At 42.5% G+C, this 21,557-nt stretch overlaps 1 protein-coding gene across 1 annotated transcript in view; it reads right to left on the reverse strand.

Annotated features, from left to right (window-relative positions):
- Nucleotides 1–4,914: 4,914 nt before the first annotated feature.
- GRPEL1 (GrpE like 1, mitochondrial) overlaps nucleotides 4,915–21,557 on the reverse strand; it is a 125,973-nt gene continuing 109,330 nt past the window's right edge. Inside the window, exon 4 of the mRNA XM_078678519.1 lies at nucleotides 4,915–6,857. Coding sequence (XP_078534645.1) covers nucleotides 6,511–6,857 — 347 coding nt within the window. The 3' untranslated portion in view covers nucleotides 4,915–6,510. The remainder of the gene's footprint in view (nucleotides 6,858–21,557) is intronic.

Genomic DNA, 21,557 nt, shown 5'->3' on the forward strand with positions numbered 1-21,557 from the left:
GCTTCTCCAAATCCTACCAAGCCCTCCCCGAATCCTTGTCAGAGCGAATCACAAAAAGTCAATAAATTATCTAGTGCTTAAACCTCTGGTAGGCTGGCACAAAAGCAGTCAGACTTAACTTAGTGGCAATGTGTGAATAATTGATGCAGTACACAAAGTGAACAGACTACACAAGAAAAATCCAACACCAATTTAGAATAATTGAGATTTAATACATTTGACACCAAAATGACAAAAATCCAGTCAGTAGACCCAGAGATATGCAATTTGAAAGACATGGTAAGTATAGTGCCTAAAAGCACAGAAACCCCACTTATGGTTATGTGGTCGTGTGATACCAGAAGATAGTCACAAGTTCAGGCCGACTGCAGGGAATCACAGCCAGATGCAGGGACCAGGGTAGTCCTGGTGAAAAAGTTATCTTCTCAAACTCCAGTGCGAAGAGTCCAGTTCACAGTGGAGGAGGCCGCGAGGAGCAGGGAGAGTGTTGCAGATAGTTGTCGCTGAAGCACTAAGAGCAGGACGGTCATTGATGTAGTGAAAAGATCCTGTCGAGTGTTGCAGATGGTCGTTGCGTTGGCAGTCACAGCAGGCTGTCAATGCTGTAGCGCTAAAGTCAGATCTTGTGTGCCGATCGTCACTGGCGATTGCTGTAGCACAAAGAGTTTGGTTCTCAGGAGCTTCAGGTTGGCAAGATCTTGCCCATTTGCGATCATGAATAGCCCAAAACTTCAGAATGTCTCAATGATGCCACACCAATGGTCCAGCACCAGAGAGGCACCTCTTGGGGATCAGGAACTTTCTACAGCAGAGGCTCAGGCAGGTACAGTTGCAGGTCCACAAAGGTCTAGTGCAGCAGGTCATTTGTAGGGAGGCCTCTGGAACTTGTGTCCCGGTCACTCAGAACAGGAGGTCAGTCAGCTGATCTTTGGAGTAGTTTCAGCCTGTGATGAAGGGAGCAGCTCCAGTATTTCTTCTCAGACAGCAGGGCAGGTCCACTGCAGCAGGTCAATTGGTCAGTCCTCCTTCTGTAGTATCCACAGGCCCAGGAGCATACTGAAGAGTGAGTCTGAGGGTCCTAGTTTTATACCTGGTGCCCCCTTTGAAGTGGGAGAAGATTCCGGAGTTTTCCCTTACCAAAGTCTCTGGAATTTCCTGGTCCCAGTATGTCTGGGGGCACAATAGACTAGTGAGAAGTTCTTTGTGAGTGTGCTGGGACAGTGCCTTTGAAGTACAAGTGTGGTAGGTGACCACTCTGCATCCCCTCCCCCAATCAAGCCAGGATGGCCCACCATCCTGCCAACACCCAGACCCTCTATTGTGATACTGACTGGGAGGAATACACAAAGTCCAACAGCCAACTACACTTAGCCATGAGACCCATAAGCAGGCTGCAGGACCTAAAAGGTTAGGACAAGCAAATGGCAAAAGTGGCATTTTCAGAATTATAACTTAAAATGTGACTTTGCAATCAAAGAGTGTTTTAAAATACAATTAATTAGATATCAAAAAGGGCCTTTCTACATGCGCCCACACAAAAGTTATCACATATTAAACGTAATCCAATGATATCCTATGGGAAAGGTAGGCCTCACCATAGTGAAGAAAAAAAATTAAAAGAATGAGTTTTTCACTACTAGGACATGTAAAACATCCCAATCTCGAGGGGATGGTAGCTTGTCCGCCACTGTATTTCATTTGAATGTACCTAGATTACTGCTATTGGAGAACTCTCTTATTTACAGTTCACAGAATATCCACGGAACAAGTTCAATTTCCAGCCACAGAAAATTTGATCTAAAATTGCAATATTTAGACAGGTCTTCCTCTTGCTTAAGTCAGTGTAATCCATAACACACATCTCAACTAAAATACTAAGCATTATATATATATATATATATATATATATATATACACACACACACAAATAACAAACGAAGTCTCCGCACTTCCCCACACGGTCAGCCAAACAGACAACACAAATCCTCCAGGTATAGGCACTGATGTTATTTATTAGTTAAAGAGCTGCAATCTGACGCGTTTCGGACAGGAATGTTCTTGCTCAGATAGCCAGATAAAGCCTGCCATGTTTTTACATATGCTGTGTGCACACCATGTAATTAAAAGACAGACGAAATACTATACACACATCAAATGCGAAAAACTGGTCAGTTTTGTTTTTTAATAGATAAAAACATGAAATCGTATTTGAATGTGAGATCATAAATATAACATACAAACATATTAGTAATGAACTTGTAGTCCCAGGAAAAAGTCATTAGATTACTGCTCAAATGCCGTATTGGGTCATGTGCAAATATCGCGAACAAAATGTGAAAACATGAACCTGAGTACAAAAATGGGATCATCTCGCCACAAAATTGTGAACGTCTGTGATAAAGTTATGTTGAAGAAAGCGATTGCCACAATCGATCAATATATATATATATATATATATATATATATATATATATATATATATATATACCAGCCCCTGCGTGTGCAGCATTCTTTTGGATTAAATATCCTGTGAACCTGGAGCTGTAATATATATATATATATATATATATATACACACACACACACACACAAATTACTATGCCTTCAAAAATGTACTCGCCCACTGGCTATGGTGATACCAAAGGGGATGATGGACGGAGCGTTTGAGCAAATCAAACACTCACCCAGTCAACAGATCTGGGTTTAATCCGTCATCATTCTTTAGCTCACTCCTCCACCCCGGTTCAGGCAAGGCCATATACAAATCAGCCTGACCCTGTGCCTCATGGGAACAGTCCAGCCCGAACTGCCAAACCATGTCTTCACTGGACCGGAAACAAGCATCCTGGGACCGGTTTCGGGTTCATAACCCTCATCAGCCAGGCTATCTTGAATCCAGTAGCGAAGTGAGCAAGAGACCCATGCCAACTTAGGGCGAACAAAGCGATACCAAAGCAAGGCCATATGCAAATCAGCCTGACCCTGTGCCTCATGGGAACAGTCCAGACCGAACTGCCAAGCTATGTTGACTGGAGGTGAGTGTTTGATTTGCTCCAGCGCTCCGTCCATCATCCCCTTTGGTATCGTACTGGCTATGGTGAGTCAGATTTTATCAGGTTGAGCCATATTTAGGACCTACTCACCCATTCTGGCGTCTTGACAAAGAACAGGTGTTCTATTCAGTCAAAGTGAAGGAGCCATAAAGATGCCTTTAAATCTTGTCTGCATCTTGTCACGTTTGCTCAGTCTTCAGAGACCGAGGTCAGAATTCAGTTTACAATTACTTTTCCTTCTCTGCCTGCTGAGTTCCAGGATTTGTAAAGTGAACTGTCTGACCTGGTGTACGAAGTGTGGACAAAAGGCTGTAGGTATTAGGTTTTTCCTAACACACATTTAAAGGTCAACTGTACAAACATTTCAAATATATATTTCAGTAGTAGCGAAAGTCCATTTTTTTGCACTTGTGTGATTAAAAACAAATATTTTAAAAAGATGAGAAACAAATCAGAACACTTGGTAATGTGCAATTTATAAATAGGTTTTCTGAAACCCAATTTTCTCAGATTGTTAATACACTATATACTTTTATCAATAAAGCTGCAAAGTAGTGGGAAGGTTTTTGGCCATTTCTTGGAAATGTACTCTGTAAATGACGTGACCACATCATTCTTTAGTAATATATTTATTAAAAGTGAGTGTTTAAATATGAACTGAGAAACACCCCTGCCCTGATGGCAATGCTCCTATTAGGAAACTGAGAGTCATTGTCAGAGATCATGTGTACCCTATATGTTGGCCAGATTCTTATTACACGTGGAGCAAACGTTAAGTCTATTTAATCAAACATAAAAGTTTTGTTTTGTACAGCAGAAATGCTGAGCCCGTATATACTAAGGTGCACTCATGTGAGAATGAAGAAAATGGCGACTATAAAATATTTGCCAATGATCACACAATTTGAGACAAGTTTATAGGTCAAGCACATTTCAGTTAGGTCGAGTAGATTTTTCATATTACTCAACCGGCAGCTCTAGAAAATTGTAATGATTTTTTTAGGCCCGATAAATAGATCTACCCTGCACACACTGACCCTGTAGACAAGTTCTTTCCCTAGAATCCTTTATAAATTATTGATAGCTCATGCTTACCATTTACCCTCCGTCTGAAGTTTTAACCACATCACAAATAATTTTTGTTAATGCACGTTGCTTTTTCACTAGTGAGTGTAGATCCCAGTCTGGTGGAAATGGTATCTTGCCCACCGGTATATTTTATTTGAGTGTACCTGGATTGCTGCTATCGGAGGACTGTACTTACCTAGAATCTATTATATAAGCAAGTGTTTCCTTCCAATTTCCACCACAGAACACACTTGCCTGTTCTCCCAGGACAAGGTAAATTTGTAAACGTTTCCAATAAGCGAAATGCAGAATTTGTGATGCTCGCCTACTTTTGCCTGTAATAACACCTAGAATGCAACAACTTACCTCAAACCGACATTAGCTTCTGCAGCAATTTCACTGTCCTGACAATTTCCACATCAGAAAATCCACCTTGCAATGGTAAAATCCAACCATCTGAAAGCAAATGTACCCGTGCCAAGTTGTTTAGGGTGGACAAATTGAACTTCTCTTGGATCATTACACTGGAAAGTTGGTCTTCACATTTGTTACTTCCGATAAGTAGATGCTGCATCTCGATAGTGGGCAAGCAACACTGTGCACCTTAACGCAAATGCTTTATCAACACTTCTACTTCACTGGATCTGAACTTAAAGTTGTTTAATGGAAGGAAACAACCTTTCTTCCCGTGCAAATAACAGCCCTGTGGTTAAGAAACCAATTTAGGTTAGTGGGTAAAAAACAATAACAAAAATCTATAAATGCAACCTCAGAAATTCACAAAAGACAATCGTTCTCGTTTTATGTAACACTTTTATAGTGTAGAACACTTTTGAAAATTATTATATATCTATTTAAAGCAAATCGTTACAAAATATATTAAAACACACTGTCTGTAGAACACAATATAATTCTGACTGAACTACACAGTTAGTTTAGTATAATTTCTTTAGACATCAATGGTCCCGAGAAACTGAATCATCTTCGGAATGTAAATAAAACGCAGATCCGTGCATTTCGTTTCTTTCAGTTTCTCTTTCAACTTCAAAATCCCACAAAACATTCTGCCACTTTACTGGAAGGTGGGACCGAGAGGGCAGCCGTGCATGTCGCTTTCTATGTCAATCCAGCAGCCTCTGTGTTGACACAAAATCGGAACTCAAATGAGTAATGAAATTTCTAAAAAAAAAAAAAAAATATATATATATATCCCCCTTTGCTGGTCGCATTGGTTATAAAGACACCGTGAAACCATTACGAAGAAATTTGAAAGGCACAAACTTAGGCAGACTGTTTTTAATATCAGCTGTCCCTCAACAATTACGTATGGCGTGCCTAGAACTGCCAAGACGCGAGCAAAAAATGGGGGCATAAATAGGGATGGCAGCCAGACCTGTATCATTTTTGAAACGTGAAACTGATCTAGTTTACTTTGACAGCATCAAAGTCATGAAGATCTTAAGTGTTAATAACTACAGGTGTATGTATGCAAGATTCAGCAATAAATTCATTATAATCATACAAGGACTTTGGGTGAATTTGATACGGATTCGGTCGTGCAAGGCTGCAACGCTTTCAGGTTCGCAGTTGCAGCTCTATGCCGCAAGCGGACCCTCTTGCAGTGATACTGCTTGGTAAGATTTGGAATTTTGAAAATGACACCAGCTACTCTTCCACTGGGCCCTTTCTGTGAAATTCTTGGCCATAAAACTGGGGGGGCGCAGAAGCCCTACTTGTGTCCTTGTACTGGAGGGGTGTGCAAGTAATTTCATAGAAAGAATTCTCATTACACAATTTTCCAGAAGGAAAGCACAGAGCCCAGAGCGAGCAGAGTTCTGGGCAGAGGGGGTACAGCAGCCACACTGCACACACTGAGATCCAACACCGCATGCTGATGACTACGAATAAACCAAGCATGGAATCAACCGGAATCCAGTGGCATAGCCTAGAATTGGGGCTGAATGCTATGTTGTTGGATAATTCGAAAAAGGAATCTCGCCCACTCGTCAGCGCACCAAAGACACAGCCCAGAAAAGAAAGCAAACGTGTTGCATCGCGGCAGCCATTTTGTACATACACTCAAATTCATAAGCAACACGCTTGATAATCTAGGTCATATTTTTAGCCCACAGAAGCAATATAAAATTATCCTTTAGAAGTCCAAACTGTAGACAGTCTGCAAACGCGCATTAAAAACCAGGTTTTGAGGGGCCTACAAAGTTAACAGTCCAAAGAAAGTAGTGGTGAGACAGTCCGACTCGGCCTTGGCAGTACACACGGTTCACGTACCAGCTGCAGAACAAGAGCTGTTTCCTGCTGGATGAGTCCAATCAACAAGTCACTAGAATTGTACAGATTTTTCATTTATTTAAAAAAAAATAATACAAAGCTATGCTTCTTTCACCACCCCTACCAAGGCAGGTCGCAAGGTGCGCTCACGTAGCTTATAGCCGACCTTGGTCACCAGTGCCACCGTCCCTGGCTCCTTCCCTTCGACGGGAGCATGAAACAGTGCTTCATGCTCGTAGGGATCAAACTTGGCACCCACAGGATTCAGCTTCCGAATGCCATGTTTTTTGAACACTTTTTGCATCTGTCCTTCGGTCATCACAAGCCCTTCGTACAGGTTCTTCAGATGAGGGTTGTCGGCCTTAATCTCCTCTTTGGGTACACTTTCTGTTGCTTTTTCCAAGATGTCAGCCACTTCTAATAGGTCTTTGCAGAAACTCTGAATGCCTAAACATTTAGAAAAGGGAAAATAATGAAGTCAAGGCGGTGAAGCATGCAAGAGTGGAGACTAGCACATGACTAATCATTGACAATATGCTGGCCTCTGAATATTTATAAACAAGTTACAAATCTAGCGTTTCAAAAATGACACAATTCAAGTTTACATGATCATTCAATTCCAAATGTATCAGTTAATGAGAAATTCACTTATACCACTATAATGTATTCTCACGTGGGGACAAGTGCAAGTGGCTTGGTAATCAGGCTGCGGTTCACAACCCTAAAAAGAAAGTACTCTAGGTTCGATAATACTGGGTTGTGGATTTTAACCCAGATTACGAGACAATGAGGGATAAAAACTAAATGCAGAAATCAATATTTCACACCATCAGCTATATTTATATGCAGTTTATTACGAAGACAGTTCACCTGCTTTGACCAGGGAAAGGTCTGGTTGAAAAACTAATTAGTCATGGTGTTCCTGTGTATCTTTTGACTTCATGAGGCGGGCAAGTAAATATCTCCCGTGTGTGAAATCTTGCTCTGTTCACTGCTGCGTCTCTAAACCACAAACACATCTGAACCCAAAATAGGAACTTCCACAAATAATTTCAAATATAAGGATATAGAATGAGAATTGAAGTCTGTGCATGTGCAAGGAAACTAGCAGCCCTGTTTAAATCCACAACAAGCTCTGTAGTTACAACAGGAGTCATTTAACGCACATTCAGTAGTTTATGGTGCAAAAGTGTAATTTATTAAGGAAAATGAACAACACTAAGTGTTTCGGCCAGCATGCCTTGATCACGGCTGACTGGCCAAAACGCATAGTGTGTGCACTGTCCTTAATTGGTCTGTTGCAAAAGGAGAGAGGGGGAGAGAGTCTCTCTCTCTCTCTCTCTCTCTCTCAAAGACGACAATTCTGGGTATGTGCAAAGCAGCTCCAGTGCAGAGCACCCTACAACACCAGCAGCACTTTAAAATATGCTCACCTCAAATGTCTGTTCTTCTACCAAAGTTTTTTAAAGCATAGGATTAGCATCCACGCCAGCTAGAAAGGGGCAGTATTTTGCCATTTATACAGCAAAGGCTTTAAGCATAGGATTAGCAAGTGCCATCTATGCAGAGCTGTAAAATGACAAAAACATTATACCACTTCAGGCACAGTATTACAGCGTTGGATTGGTAAAATAACATACAAGCAATGGCAAATGACAATGTTCCCTGTAACTTGTAAAGGAAAGGAATAATGTCTCCGGGTTCAAAAAATGTGTTTACTGAATCTATTGAAATAAGGCTACCTCCTATGTTAGTGATGATGGGCATTCAAAATGGAGCTAAACTACTAACTTGGGATTGTAGAGGCTTTGGGTTAACGACTACTCAAAAGAAGGATGGGGTTTCTTTTGTGCTGCAAGAAGTGATGAGGACGCCTGCGTCACAACAACACTTGCCGGTCTAGCTGACATTGTACCACTAACAATGTCACTTCCTCAGAGTCTTTTCAGCGCCCAATTTTGAAAACAACCCAAAATCAATGATCAGCCTAGGAACTCAGTTTACTCTCTCAACCAAGGCTATGCTCTGTGGACAGTATAAAGCCACACTTCAATGGTTCAAGTCAGTTATTTCTTCTCCTGAGAAATTGCACCCCATTGTCGGAGACTAAAGCTTGAGGATACCCTTCAATGGTAAAGATTTTTTTTATGATAACTCCAACAGTGTAAGGATCTTTAATAATTTTTTGGAACAGCCATTTGACGCAATTATATACAATGACAATGAAAAACGGGTTACTTGGCAATAAGCAAACAAAAAGGCCCCCAAAATCTATAGCAATCTTTTTCTATGCTCTAACATGGAACTCAACAGGCCGCAAATATTTTATCAGCACTTGCACAAGATACACAAGACCCTACAAACTGCTCAATAGAAGAGTCCTTCGCTGGCCACTAATAACTTTCCCTTAATTTTTCCTTTATGTGGCGGCGGTCCCCCTTTGGTGTCCTTCAGGTGCAAGGTTAATCATCCTATTCTGGAGCATCTCAGGAGGTACCCCAAAATCAACCTTCAAAATGAAATCGCCTTTGATTCTGTACCCAGGCTCATCATTTTAATCCCATCCCTCCCTAGCCCCGAAGACATCGTACCTTGGGCAAACCAACAACAAGAAGTCTTTCTACTTCATACAAAACACGCTCAGTATTCATCAGAGAACTGTTGGAATGGAAAAGTCTTCGGCATGGTAATGGACGTGTCCTCAACTGTACTGCTGTCTGGATGCCTAATACGGATTTTTTTTTGTCGACATGTTTGTGAAGGGGTGGGGCAACGCGCTACCCTTATAGTGGTGGAATGCAACAGACTTTGCCAAAAGCAAAGCAGCTCCCATCAAGAGCTTCCATTATGTTCATGTTTCAAGAAATCTGGCTGCTCGAGAGGCCAGCACTTTTAGTGCATTTTATGTGTACACATGATGGAGAGAAAAGGTTAATGTTTCAGCACACGTGGATAGACAGGAAAGCGCGCTTTAGGATGACAGACTGCAGCCAGGGAGCGGAAAGGCAGATGCCTCAGGTCAGAGAGCCGTATGACTTCCACGTCCTGAGCGCCTCCCTCTGGACAGCTTACAGTTTACATTTTCGCAGGGCCTAACATATTACAGCACTCCCAGCTGCCTCACGTCGAACCACACTGCAAGTGGTGCTCAGAACAGTTTTAAAGGCCGGAGAATCCTTTCTGAGTAATAATCTGTCATCATTTTACTGAGCCAGACAGCATCAGGAATACACCTGTACTTACATTAACACAGAGGAGCAAATCATCGGTCTCCAGGAGAAGCCATCTTGAAAGACTTGGGGAAATGGCCGCTGGAGCATTACGGAAATAACTGGCTAGGAGCAATCCATGAATCGCCTCATTCACGATTATGCAATTAAGCTCTTGTTCTCAGGGGCGATGGCCACTTCAAGGCTCTGGCATTCAGAGCAGAGCTGCAGTTGTTTATGCAAATAGAAATGCAGAGCTTTATGCTGTGGAAATGTAAGGAGTAAATGATTCTGAGACAGCTGATGCGCCGTGCCAATCATGGAGGTATCCTATATATTCATAATATAAACCCTAAATGTCCTGAAACTTCATAGCAATTAAAATCCACAGTAATGGTCCTTAAAGGGATAAATGTGATTATGATACATTTGAGCGGTAATACAGCATCTGCTGTGCTGGTATAAGGCATACAGAGGCCTAAAATTGTTTACTTCTGTAGGCATATATGTAAATTATGCATAGTGCCCCTTATATGGAACACACTCTCTTTGAGGTGTGCAGTCACTTGCAGAGGAGAGTGCAGTGCATGCAGGAAGAATGCAATTCCACCATAAAATGATAGATCTTTTGACCTCCAGACTGATGTAGAGAATTGCCATGGCAAGTTGTAGTTCGCGCAAACCTATAGTATTTCCAAAGTATTCCCAAAACTATATATGGTGCTCCAGAGGGAAAAGAGTGGCCAGCAGCACTCAACTTAGATGAGGGAAAAACCCCCCTCAAATGAATTAATGTTACCCCCGAGCAACTCAATGTCCAAACAGTCCATGAGTACACTAGCATGTCTTTGTTCTTCGTATTTTTAATTTTATTTTCATCTTCACAATGCATTAGGTGTCCTGCAACATCCAGTAATCTCTTTATTGATTCCAACAACAAAAGAAGCCAACACGTGTTGTCATTAGGTGTGTCAACCTTTGACTTCATCAGGGCTACGAAAAATAAATGAACGCCATAAGTGTTAATTCTAATCAAAGGTGTAACCCCAATATAACCCGGTGCTCATTCATCAGTTATTCATGAGAACGATTCTAACATATCAAGATAATCGCAACGGAGGTCACCAGTGAGATAGTAAAAGTAGTAGGTGTGTAAGGACTGTAAAAAATATAAATATAATCAGACCAAATCAATAAACTGGTATACAAACATGCATATAACTTTAGACCGAAATAATAAACTGGTTGACAATGTAAAGGTGGTCAATCCTTTGACCTTATCACAACCAAAAATATATGTACCCGCAAAATGGGCAAAAACTAGCAACTCAAGAGGTGAGCAAGGTCTGCTTCATGCATCCTCTTTGTGCTACCTTACATCCCATAACTATATCGCTGTGTTTGGATGTCATCACACAAGCTCACTTGAAACCAAATGGCTCTATCTAAAGTAATACCATAGAGAAAGAGTATGGCTCATGTCTCTCCATGAATCTAATATAAAAGAAACTATATAGAATTCAGTACCACAAACTCACTGTAAACATGTCTAGGTGCCCAGTATGCACATACTACAAAAGGATTTCACCGGTATTAAACCAAGTGTAATCCTCCACTCCCGTGTTCAGTTCTGTTCTGCCAAGTAAAATATCAGCATCTCAAACCTATGTAAATTAGGAATCGGTTATGAAACACCGGTTACACATGATTAGAGCCAAAACAAACTATTCGTACACACAGTACTGTACTATAATTGATTCTTCAATTCACTGTTCACAATATTATCGGATCTTATAGTCCCCCCATGCCAAACAATTAATAGATACTTCTAGCCGTACTCCAAACATTTACCACACCTTTATAAACAAGCCCTGATCTCATATACCCATATCAAAAGTGGGGAGCATAGAGTAAGTCGGAATATAAAAAGTATTTACCGGTATAACCCGCTTGTTTCCGAAAGGAGAGTACTCCAACGTTACATGTATGTTGGTGTGTAGAACCAGGACCATATTGTGTTGGGTTTAAATACAGTGAAAAGTCCACACTCGTCATTCACTATAGCACAAGATACGGAAATAAAAGTAACTACACCCCAACTTTACGTACTAACAACTAGCGGGTCTACGTCTTTGCTCTAGAATAAAGAGATATATTTGATTCTTAACCTAATGTAAAAAGAATTTCCTATTTTTTCTTATCCATAAGCCACTTAAACCAGCATGCCAATCAAAAGCGCGTCTGTGAACTCCTGTTCTACGTGGGTGAATCAACTCAGCGGCCATCTTTGAATGGTCACTTCACAGTTTGAGTTTAGGATACCAAACCAACGTAAAAAGGGGACATCCCTAATGTCCCACGGTAAGGGAGTAACCAAATTTTGCTCACAGGGTGAATCATGGGTTCTCTGTATTTTGAAACCAAGTGAGCAGATGTGTTATAACATTCAAACATCCGGCGATTCACTATCGATAGTACAGTAACCCATGTGTGCATAGATTTCAGTATCATAGGTGAAAGCCACTAAAAGAGAAACAACCATAATATATGCACATGAGATCAATGGGTTCCATGCTTGTACATATTTGTTGGGGAACAGTACATCAGTTGGTCGGTATACAGAATCATAAAACATATAGAATTATGTTCCAAGAAATTATTGCCTTTCATGAGCCGCATTAAGCCACTTTCACCTGCACATAGTTCCATTAGGTCTAAGAAAATATTGCATTTTATAATCCACATATAGACCCTTATTACCTGCACATAGCTCCCTTATCCAACATGACTCAAACTGTCTTAGTCTATCGGTATTACAGTAACCCAAGCGTGCAAAGATTTCAAGTATTGTAAGAGGAAACCACTGGAAGAGAAATATCTCTAATGTAGACTTGGGGTCAATGAGTTCCATGCTTGTACATATTAGTTGGGGAACAATAAATAAGTTGCTAGGTTAACAGAAGCATAAATGAGCCACAGAGGTGGATCAACACATAGAATTATATACAAGTCTGCTCCATGTGTCATGTTTCAAGAAAATATTGCATTTCATGATCCACATGTAGATCCTCATCAACTGCACGTGGCACCATTACCCAGCGTGACTCACACTGTCGAAATCAGAGTTCACGATTACCTCCCCTAGCATCATGTGCTAAAGTTTATTTTCCATGAAACATAAAGCTCTTGTGTCTGGCTTGTGCATTACAGTCCCATGCATGTACTGCCATTGGATATCTGGGATTTTGCTTAAGTGCTAGCTAATGTTCGGATATACGTTATTTCATTGTTCTGATGGTGCTACCAACATATATTAAACCATATTACAAATAAGGACGTAGACCACATATTTAGTGGTGCAGTCTATGTGTATCAGAATCTCATATTTACGGGAGCAGTTATAACTGAAATCCTTGATACCATCATTGACCAGTCTGTACATATTGCAGTGTCCACATTTGTAAGACCCCTTAGCTCTCTTATGTAACCATGTCTCCTGTGTGCGCTGTGTAGAGTAACTGGGGCTAATCATATTAACCCCTTCCGCGCTAATGACAAAGCCAGCTCGTCATGGGCGTTACCTGCGCTACGCGGATGACGAGCTGGCTTTGTCATAAACAGCGCATTTTTGAAATTCCAGCGCACAGTGGGAAAACGATTAAGCAATGTCTTCCCTTTCCTACATGTGATGCTGGGTCGATCCCTAATAAAGGAGTTGAGAGATGTATCAGACACTAGTAAATATAGTACAGGGAAAGAGAGCAGTGCTATGCACGGTGTGTATGAGGAGTGCATGTAGTGGGTTTATGTATACAGCAGTGAACTGCAGTGGGTCAATGAGGAGTGCATGTACTGTATGTATACCTGCGAGGAGTACATTACATTGAGGGATGTAGTGTTGTGCACTGCGCATATGAGCATTGTGTATCCTGGCAGTGTGTGCGCTTGAAATTAACTCACCCTGGCACAATACAGAAAGGCAACACTACAGAGCAGTGCACACGGTGAATGTGTGCTGAACGTGCGCGCCCTGAACGTGTGAATGCTGAACATGTGAATGCTGAATGTGTGTAAGCCTGGAGTGGCACAATACATGAAGGTAACAGTGCTTGACAATGTGCATGCACCAAGTGCAAGCGTGCCAGTAATGCTACAGTGCAGAGAGAGCCCTGGGTTCCATTTCAAGAAGCATAGGTCTTCCTGGTTAAGACATGAGGAAGTAGAGGAATAACCCCAGACAGGTTTGTGCATCGCTGCATTCCTCGGAGCTGGGTTGGAGACACCAGACAAGGAAGGCGGGGGAGAGGGAGAGATAGAGCTAGAGACTGATATACATATATAGATAAGAGAGGGGAGAGAGAGAGAGAGAGAGAGAGAGAAAGAAAGTGTGCGAGAGAGAGAGAGATACAGCGACAAAGACACTACAAAAGGTGCTCTTTGATTCAGTAAGAGATCACAGGGAAAGGGCCTGGAAACATATCAGGAAGGAGAAAGGAATCATAAAGAGTACAGCTGGGAGCCCGGAATTAACCTTTTCATGCACATATCCTTGTGGCCAACATCTAGGTGTGAACCCTAGCCACTCCCATGGCCTGTTTTGTGGGACTATTATAATCTCCTGCTCTGACAGGCGCAATGTCTAGAGGGAGAGGCAATGTACTTTAAAAGAAGCAGAACCCCAACATAAAACTGCCAAGACCCAGACCCTAAATCTCATTTGGTGTGTCTGGAAACGAGCTAAAAGGAGAGGTTGAGACCCATAAATCGGTCGTCTGCCAAGCAGTCAAACGGGTGGTGTGAGGAGGACAAGCTCTGCAAGACTTCTGCCTGTTACCAGGACTGGGGGGCCATGGCCTGGTAGACTCCCTGATGGATGAGGGGGCATCACCCAGGGACCCAAGACCACCTGATCTGGAACCTGAAGCACCAGCACCTGCCAGCTTTCCAAGACCAGTGTTGCTCTGTGAGGAAGAGGAGAGCATTGGAGGGAGCAAGGTCCAATGGGAAGCCCGGTCAAGTGGACTCCTGGTGTGAGGTGCTGGCTGCTGCACAGAAACGCTTGTTGCATTCGTGCAAATTAAATTCTAATATTCCCCCATCCCTTATGCCAGAAGAGGGCCACTGCATAGATAGCTGATGGCAGACCCCATATGCCAGGAGGGATACTGCTGGATAATGAGGGCCAAAGCCTGTGTGGAACCCAAGCGGCAACCCTACATGCCAGGTAGGACCTCCATGGTACGGACTACCATGCAGTGAGGGCAGGCACCTTGGTTGGTAGTTTTGCGGCAATCGTGTAGGAGAGGAACATCTGCTGGTATCAAGAATGCAGTGGAGGATCTTGCTGTTGCCCGAGAACTGTGAAATTGTGACACGCAGGTCACAAAGGTGCATCGAAGAGAACTTTTGCCTCTCCCCCCCCCCCCCCCAAACACAAGTCTGAAAATGTGCTTGCAACCCACAAACATGCAAGTGCTTCTCTCTTTTGATGGTGTTGTAGTTTTGTTATTACTTTCTGAAATCCCGGAGGGAAAAGTTACTTACCTCTGGCAACGATCTTACTGTGGAAAGTCCTAAACGCAGACTGAAGCCAGTAACTTTTGCCACAGCTTTTTGTCACCGGTAGGTGGTGCTGACTTTGTTGCGGCGCCCGCAGTGGAGTCATGATCACCTCACTATAGCCATAAAGCAGCCACATCTGCAGCAGTTTATCAGTGTTTGCCAGATCGTATTTGTATTACCAGGACAAGAATACCATCAGTGTTTTCCAGGTGCAGTACAAGACTAACTTGGAAACCGTTTACAGTTATGCAAATCAACTTTTTTTTATATATAAATCTAAATAGACAAAAATATCTATAAATGTAGAAACAGCCTTTCTTTAGACAGTGAGGAATCTGCAGGTAGGCCAAGTATCGCTACAGCACATAGCAGATGGGATTTTCAGTGAAAATGTGTAAAGCATTTAGAAGTACTAAAACAGTTAAAGAGTCAAAACCACAACACAAAAATCCTACTCCAATGTATAAAAATGGAGAAGAATTTAGTAAACAAATGGCCACCGAAATGCCAATTATCCAATAAGGGTAACCAGAGATATGAATTTTTCAAAGAGTCAGGAGAAAAAACACAAAGAAAAAGTAAAGCACCAATAGAAAGTTTTGTTTGTATGTGACTGAGACCCCAAGCGTGATTTAGGTTGGCCGAGATGGAGTGCAGGTCAGATGCACCATGCAGATTCATTTCAGTAAAATAATGTACCTTTTGACTGTCTTTAAAATCCTCCAGTGGGGCAAGTTGGCAGGCTATTTTTTTAGACTCCTCAACAAAAAAGAGGGAAAGAGGGGGTGAGGGGGTTTAAAGAGGTCCAAGGTCCGTGCCCACCTGAAAAAAAGCTCAACAAAGCGAAGGGGAACTGTTCCTCTGGAAAGGGGACCAACCATCAATCAGAGTTGAGGATGGTGGTACGGGGTAGGCGTGGAAGTGGGATGGGGGGATCCCGCTTTGGCGGAACTAGGGTCCTCACACACCCAGCAAGCTAGGTGTGTCATGCTTCATAATCTGGACCTGCTCCTCGTTGGACCGGCGCTGCAATGTCCAACGGGCACCCGCGAAAGGGCTCTTTATCGGAGATCTTTTGTTCCTTTGCCGTATGATGAAGTGGGGGTGTGTGGCCCGTGTGTGTGTAGATATTAAGCGGTACAGTGGGTGCGTGAATGGTTAAAAAAGGTTGGATATTCCAAGTACATTTATTTATTCTGGCTGGTAATCCACCTCGCTAAATTTGTAGAGTGGCAGTTCCCTGTTTCGAGGGTGGTCAGTGGTTATACTGCTCTACTCTCCGGGTCACCATGTTTCTTGCCCTTATGGTTAAAAAATACCGTGGCAATTCTTCAGGACCGAAAAAGTGTAAAAACAGTGAAGGTGTTGTGTAATATCTACACTGAATGGTGCTTATAATGATATGTTACCAATCAGTAATTACTACAGGTCAAGGAAGTCATGTAGTTGTTTAAAAAGTACCAGTGGAGACAAGGAACGTTGAGAAAAAACGAATAGTTAACTATTAGAGCGCTGTCTTAAAAGTGGCTCAACGTTCAATACATTAGTCTCCCAAGTGGTCCACACCTCCTCAAAGTGACACAATCAATGTGAGACAATTTGTAGTCTATAACAATAAAAAAAAATGTAAAACTCTCTTAGCCAAACTCCCAAATCACTGTTCTCACTCATGCTGTTTACGTCCCATTCAAAGTGAGGGAATTAAAAGCAAATCTGCCCAGGTGGTTCATAGCACTTCAGGACTCGCCTCTCTTCTTGGTGAGAGGGACTTCAACAGGGGTGGACAGGTAATGTAGGCGCCTCAATAGTAGGTGCCCTACGTAAGTGAAGAAATAATGGAGCATGACACCTAGCTTGCTGGGTGTGTGAGGACCCTAGTTTCGCCAAAGCGGGATCCCCCATCCCACTTCCACTTCCTTGCCTACCCCGTACCACCATCCTCAAATCTGATTGATGGTTGGTCCCCTTTCCAGAGGAACAGTTCCCCTTCGCTTTGTTGAGTATTTTTTTAGACTGTCTTCTCCCAGCTGGATAGCCATTCGATGACAACCTGATGAAGCCACTGGTTTCGGAAGGAAGGTTTCGGAAGGAAAAAAGTTCACATTTCGTGCCCAGAGAGGTCCTCTCATGGGTCAGATATTGATAGGCGCCATCGACTGGTCTAAGATCTTTACTTTTGGACTTAGTCTATTTTTTAGAGCTTAGATTACTCTAGTAGTGCAAGGCAGCAGGTGGCAACAGAGAAGGTTATACCAAAGTCAGATAGACTTTCTGCGTGGGTTCCCTAAACTGGATTTTCACCGCCTAAAAGCTCAGTGAGACGAATCTGATTTTCTTGCTCAGCGTGGCCAAGCCTTGGGTGGATGGACTTGGGTGGTTGGTCCCAGTACTCTGTAAGCCCAAACCTTTTCTAAGTCCACATTTTCCTAGCTATTTCAGAATAAGTCCTTCCCCGCGAATGCACCCTGGAAATCTGAGACAGCACTTGGGGCCAAGTTCACTCCAGCAGCGTCCACCAGCACGATCCATGCCTCTGTCGGTTATAAATGGTCACTGGTCATTTCAAGAGAAAGCCCTCTTTCAGCTTGTGTCCCTGAAGCCAAATAGGAGGTCAATCAACTGGCCCCTTGGAGTCTACTTTTTTGTGGTAGGTAAAAGTGGGAGCAGCAGGTACAGCCCTTCAGGTCTCCTCACAGGTTGCAAACATCAGATGCAGTCCATCTGTTCTTTCAAAGGTCAAGAAAGAATTCTAAGCAGCTGGTGGGGAGGTCCACTTCTCTACAGTTTAGTAGCCAGTGTGTAGGGGTGACTCCTGGACACTCACTAACAAATGGAGAAAAGGTTGCAGGGGGAAAACGTACCCACTTTTACAACACATCCTGTTTGCCTTGCTGTAAAGTTTGTGTGCCAGTCAGGAGTGTGTTTAGAGAAATTAGCAGTTCTCTCCTCCTGATTGATGTCAGAATCCTTCTGGGACCCCATTCCATGAGACCTGCTGGCCACTCTGGACCTAAAGAACAAAGGCCTCCCCCTTTTCGTTGGTTTATCCCTTACACTAAACACAGTTTCGAGGTTCATAAATGGATAGGATTCACCTCTGTCACTTTCAAGTTAATGGAGCTCCTGGAACCTCCACAGCTGCATCTCCTCAACGGATAAGGATCACACTCTCCACACCCAGCCCATCGTGTCCTAAAGCCTAAAGCATCGTCTATGCTCTGGGAGCAGTTTTCATGCCTCATTAAGGTCAGGCACTGACAGGGCAGCTGCTGGCAAGCTAATGCAAATTAGCCCCTAGGAGTTTCAGGCTGGGAAAATGCAACTTTCTAGAAGTTAATTTTCCTAAATTTATATTAAAATGCTTACTAGGTGAATTGGAATTTCAGCAACTATTAAAATAGTGGTTGAACTTTCTTCCATAAATCTTTATTCGGTTTAATCCAAACCATCAAAGTATACACAATCAATGAATAACAATCAATGGCTAAAATATTCTTGCCCAATTTCCAGATATAAAAATCTCTATATATAAAAATGAATGTATGTCTGTCTGTCCTTTATGCATTACTACACCATTCATCCGAACACCATGAAACTTTGGGAAGTTGAGTACACTCCCGCGAAGGTTTCTGGCATACATTTTTTTTTAATATGGCCCCCCCACAGGGCCCTCATAATCTTTCGAATACTGATGTACGCACCAGACGGAAAAACAAAAAATCGTGTATCCACAAGCACTCGAATAAATAAATAGAATTAAAACAGAATTCATCCGATCGCCATGAAACCTAAAGAAGTTGTTGATTACACTCCAGCAAAGGTTTCTGGCATAATTGTTTTTTAAATATTCCCCCCCCCCCCCCAGGGCCCTCCTAATCTTTCGAATACTGATGTACACACCAGACGGAAAAACAAAAAATCGTGTATCCACAAGCACTCGAATAAATAATTAGAATTAAAACAGCATTCATCCGATCGCCAGGAAACTTTGGGAAGTTGTTGAGTACACTACCGCGAAGGTTTCTGGCATACAATTTTTTTTAAATATCGGCCCCCCAGGGCCCTTATAATCTTTCGAATACTGATGTACGCACCAGACGGAAAAACAAAAAATCCTGTATCCACAAGCACTCTAATAAATAAATAGAATTAAAACGACACTTTGAAATGTGTTCCATAATTAAATGAATAAGTTTCAATAAAAATGACACAATGCAAATTGAATGTTATCATAACGAGTTTCCTTGAATTTCCTTTCTTCGGAAATCGCAGCAACGCACGACGGGTATGCTAGTAACATAATAAAAACTTCCATGAGACAGTTAAAGCCTGCAGTCAATAACATCCTCTTGTATAATTAAAGTGCTTTGTGCCTGGTGTGATCAAATAAACATAAGATATCTCTAATAACAGTATCCGAGCTGCACTAGGCATAATTACATCTCTAATAGTACAAGACGCCTCTTGAACAGTCTAGGTCACAAACAACTGTCGCCTAAACCACACTTTGAATAAAAACCTGCTTACAGCAAATACAATAGTAATTGATGCATCAGTCTGTAAAATCCTCAGAGAAACCCAATAATGTCAAGTTTCCAGGTTACAGCAAATGGGTTGAATCCACTTTCTTCGAAGAAAGCAGTATTCAGTGCAAAAGTACAAGATATGTTCAGACTCTGGGGCAAGGGCGCAGGCTGGGCAGGAAATTGTGTTGGATTCGGAGGCCCAGGTGTTAAGCCCTTCCGTGCAGGGGCAATTCCCCCGCTGTGCTGGGAGGCGGGCGCAGCGCCCCCATGCTCATGACGAGCTCAGCTCGTCATGAGCAGACCCGTTCCTGTGAAACGCTCAGCGCAGCAGGGGAATTCTCCCCGCATGCGAGCGTTCTAGTGCTCAGGACGAGCTCAGCTCGCCATGAGCACCCGAGCACCGTGCCTCATAACGAGCTCAGCTCGTCATGAGCATCGATGTGGCTAAAAGACCCCAAGGGTAAACAATCCAAGCGAAATCTCACATAGAGGCTTTTCACCAAATGGTGGTGTAATCAAATTGAGAACTGGCTCAAACTTGAGACGAGACTAAAATACTCGGTGGTTATGCGCCTGAAGTCATGCTTGTAACATACAGCTCAGGCACATAAGCCCAGTACTTGGCTTTTACAGTAACTGTCTTTTTTTTACTAATCCACTCCAGACAGTCCCATAGATTAAATAATCCCAGGGATCTACACCAAGTTGCAACATGGACTAGCCATAAAATCTGTTTGGCGCCACTCATATTTAGGACTTCTCTCAGTAATTCACAATATTCAGTTAACTCCGGAGTGGTCAACAAATGCAGTCAATACCCCAGTTGTTTTAATGGGGCCATGTCCCAAATTCTGCTCATCCCAAGATCAAGATACAATGGGGTCAGCGGGGTACTAACTGGAACAGAGACAAGGGATCTAACAAATATGTTGTCGCACTTTGCCAACTTATGCGTGTCAGAGTGGTCCCATATAGTGCTAAATTTTGGGTTTTCACCTGATAGACCTCCAAGGCTGGGGTTATTGACCGAGTCAGAGTCTGTTTATGGAATAAAATTATAGGTTTCGATTTTTGGCATAAGGTCAAATCGCTTTTATCAAGTTGTGGATTCCAGCTTAGCGTGTCGGTCAGCCTAACCCCGAGATAGTCGAAAGTGTTCACCCGCTCTAATGGTTTCTCAGCTATTCTCACTATTTTTGTTCTGCCCTTGCCAAAGACCAGAAACTTGGTTTTCTCCACGTTTAGTTCCAGGCCTCTAGCTACACAGGAGGCCAGAAATGTATCTAGTAAGTTCTAGAGGCCCATAGGAGTCTAGAAATAAGTAGACAATCATCTGCGAACAGCAAGATTGGTATTTTCTTGCCATTCAGCACTGGGAAATCATTTGCACAGCCCCTCAGGTCATAAACTACTTCATTTAAATACAGGAAGAATAATGTGGGTGCAAGTTTGCAAACTTGGCGCACCCCAGGCCGAATGGGAATCAGTTAGTTCACCCAGTTTCCCCCCACCTGATCTACACGTAGTTTCCCTTATGCAAGCCTACGAGCAGTTTTACCAGATTTGCAGGGGCTCTCGTCTCTAATAAAACTTTCCAGAGCAGTTCCCGAGGCACAAGATCAAATTCAGCTTGGAGATTTACAAAAGTGACATATAAGTTATGTTTTTTTAACAGTACATATTTCCAAGTGAGTAAGATAAACCTAAGCACCTGGCCGCATGTGCTGGTTTTAGTACAAAAACCAGCTTGGTAGGGTGACAGAATCTCATCGTCTTCCATCTAAGTTAACAGTTTATTCAAAACATGCCAATCAAAAAATGCTTATAAGTTGTCTATTAGGCTAATCAGT

Source organism: Lissotriton helveticus, chromosome 2_2 (genome assembly GCF_964261635.1).
Source record: "Lissotriton helveticus chromosome 2_2, aLisHel1.1, whole genome shotgun sequence".
In the NCBI taxonomy this organism is placed as follows: Eukaryota; Metazoa; Chordata; class Amphibia; order Caudata; family Salamandridae; genus Lissotriton; species Lissotriton helveticus.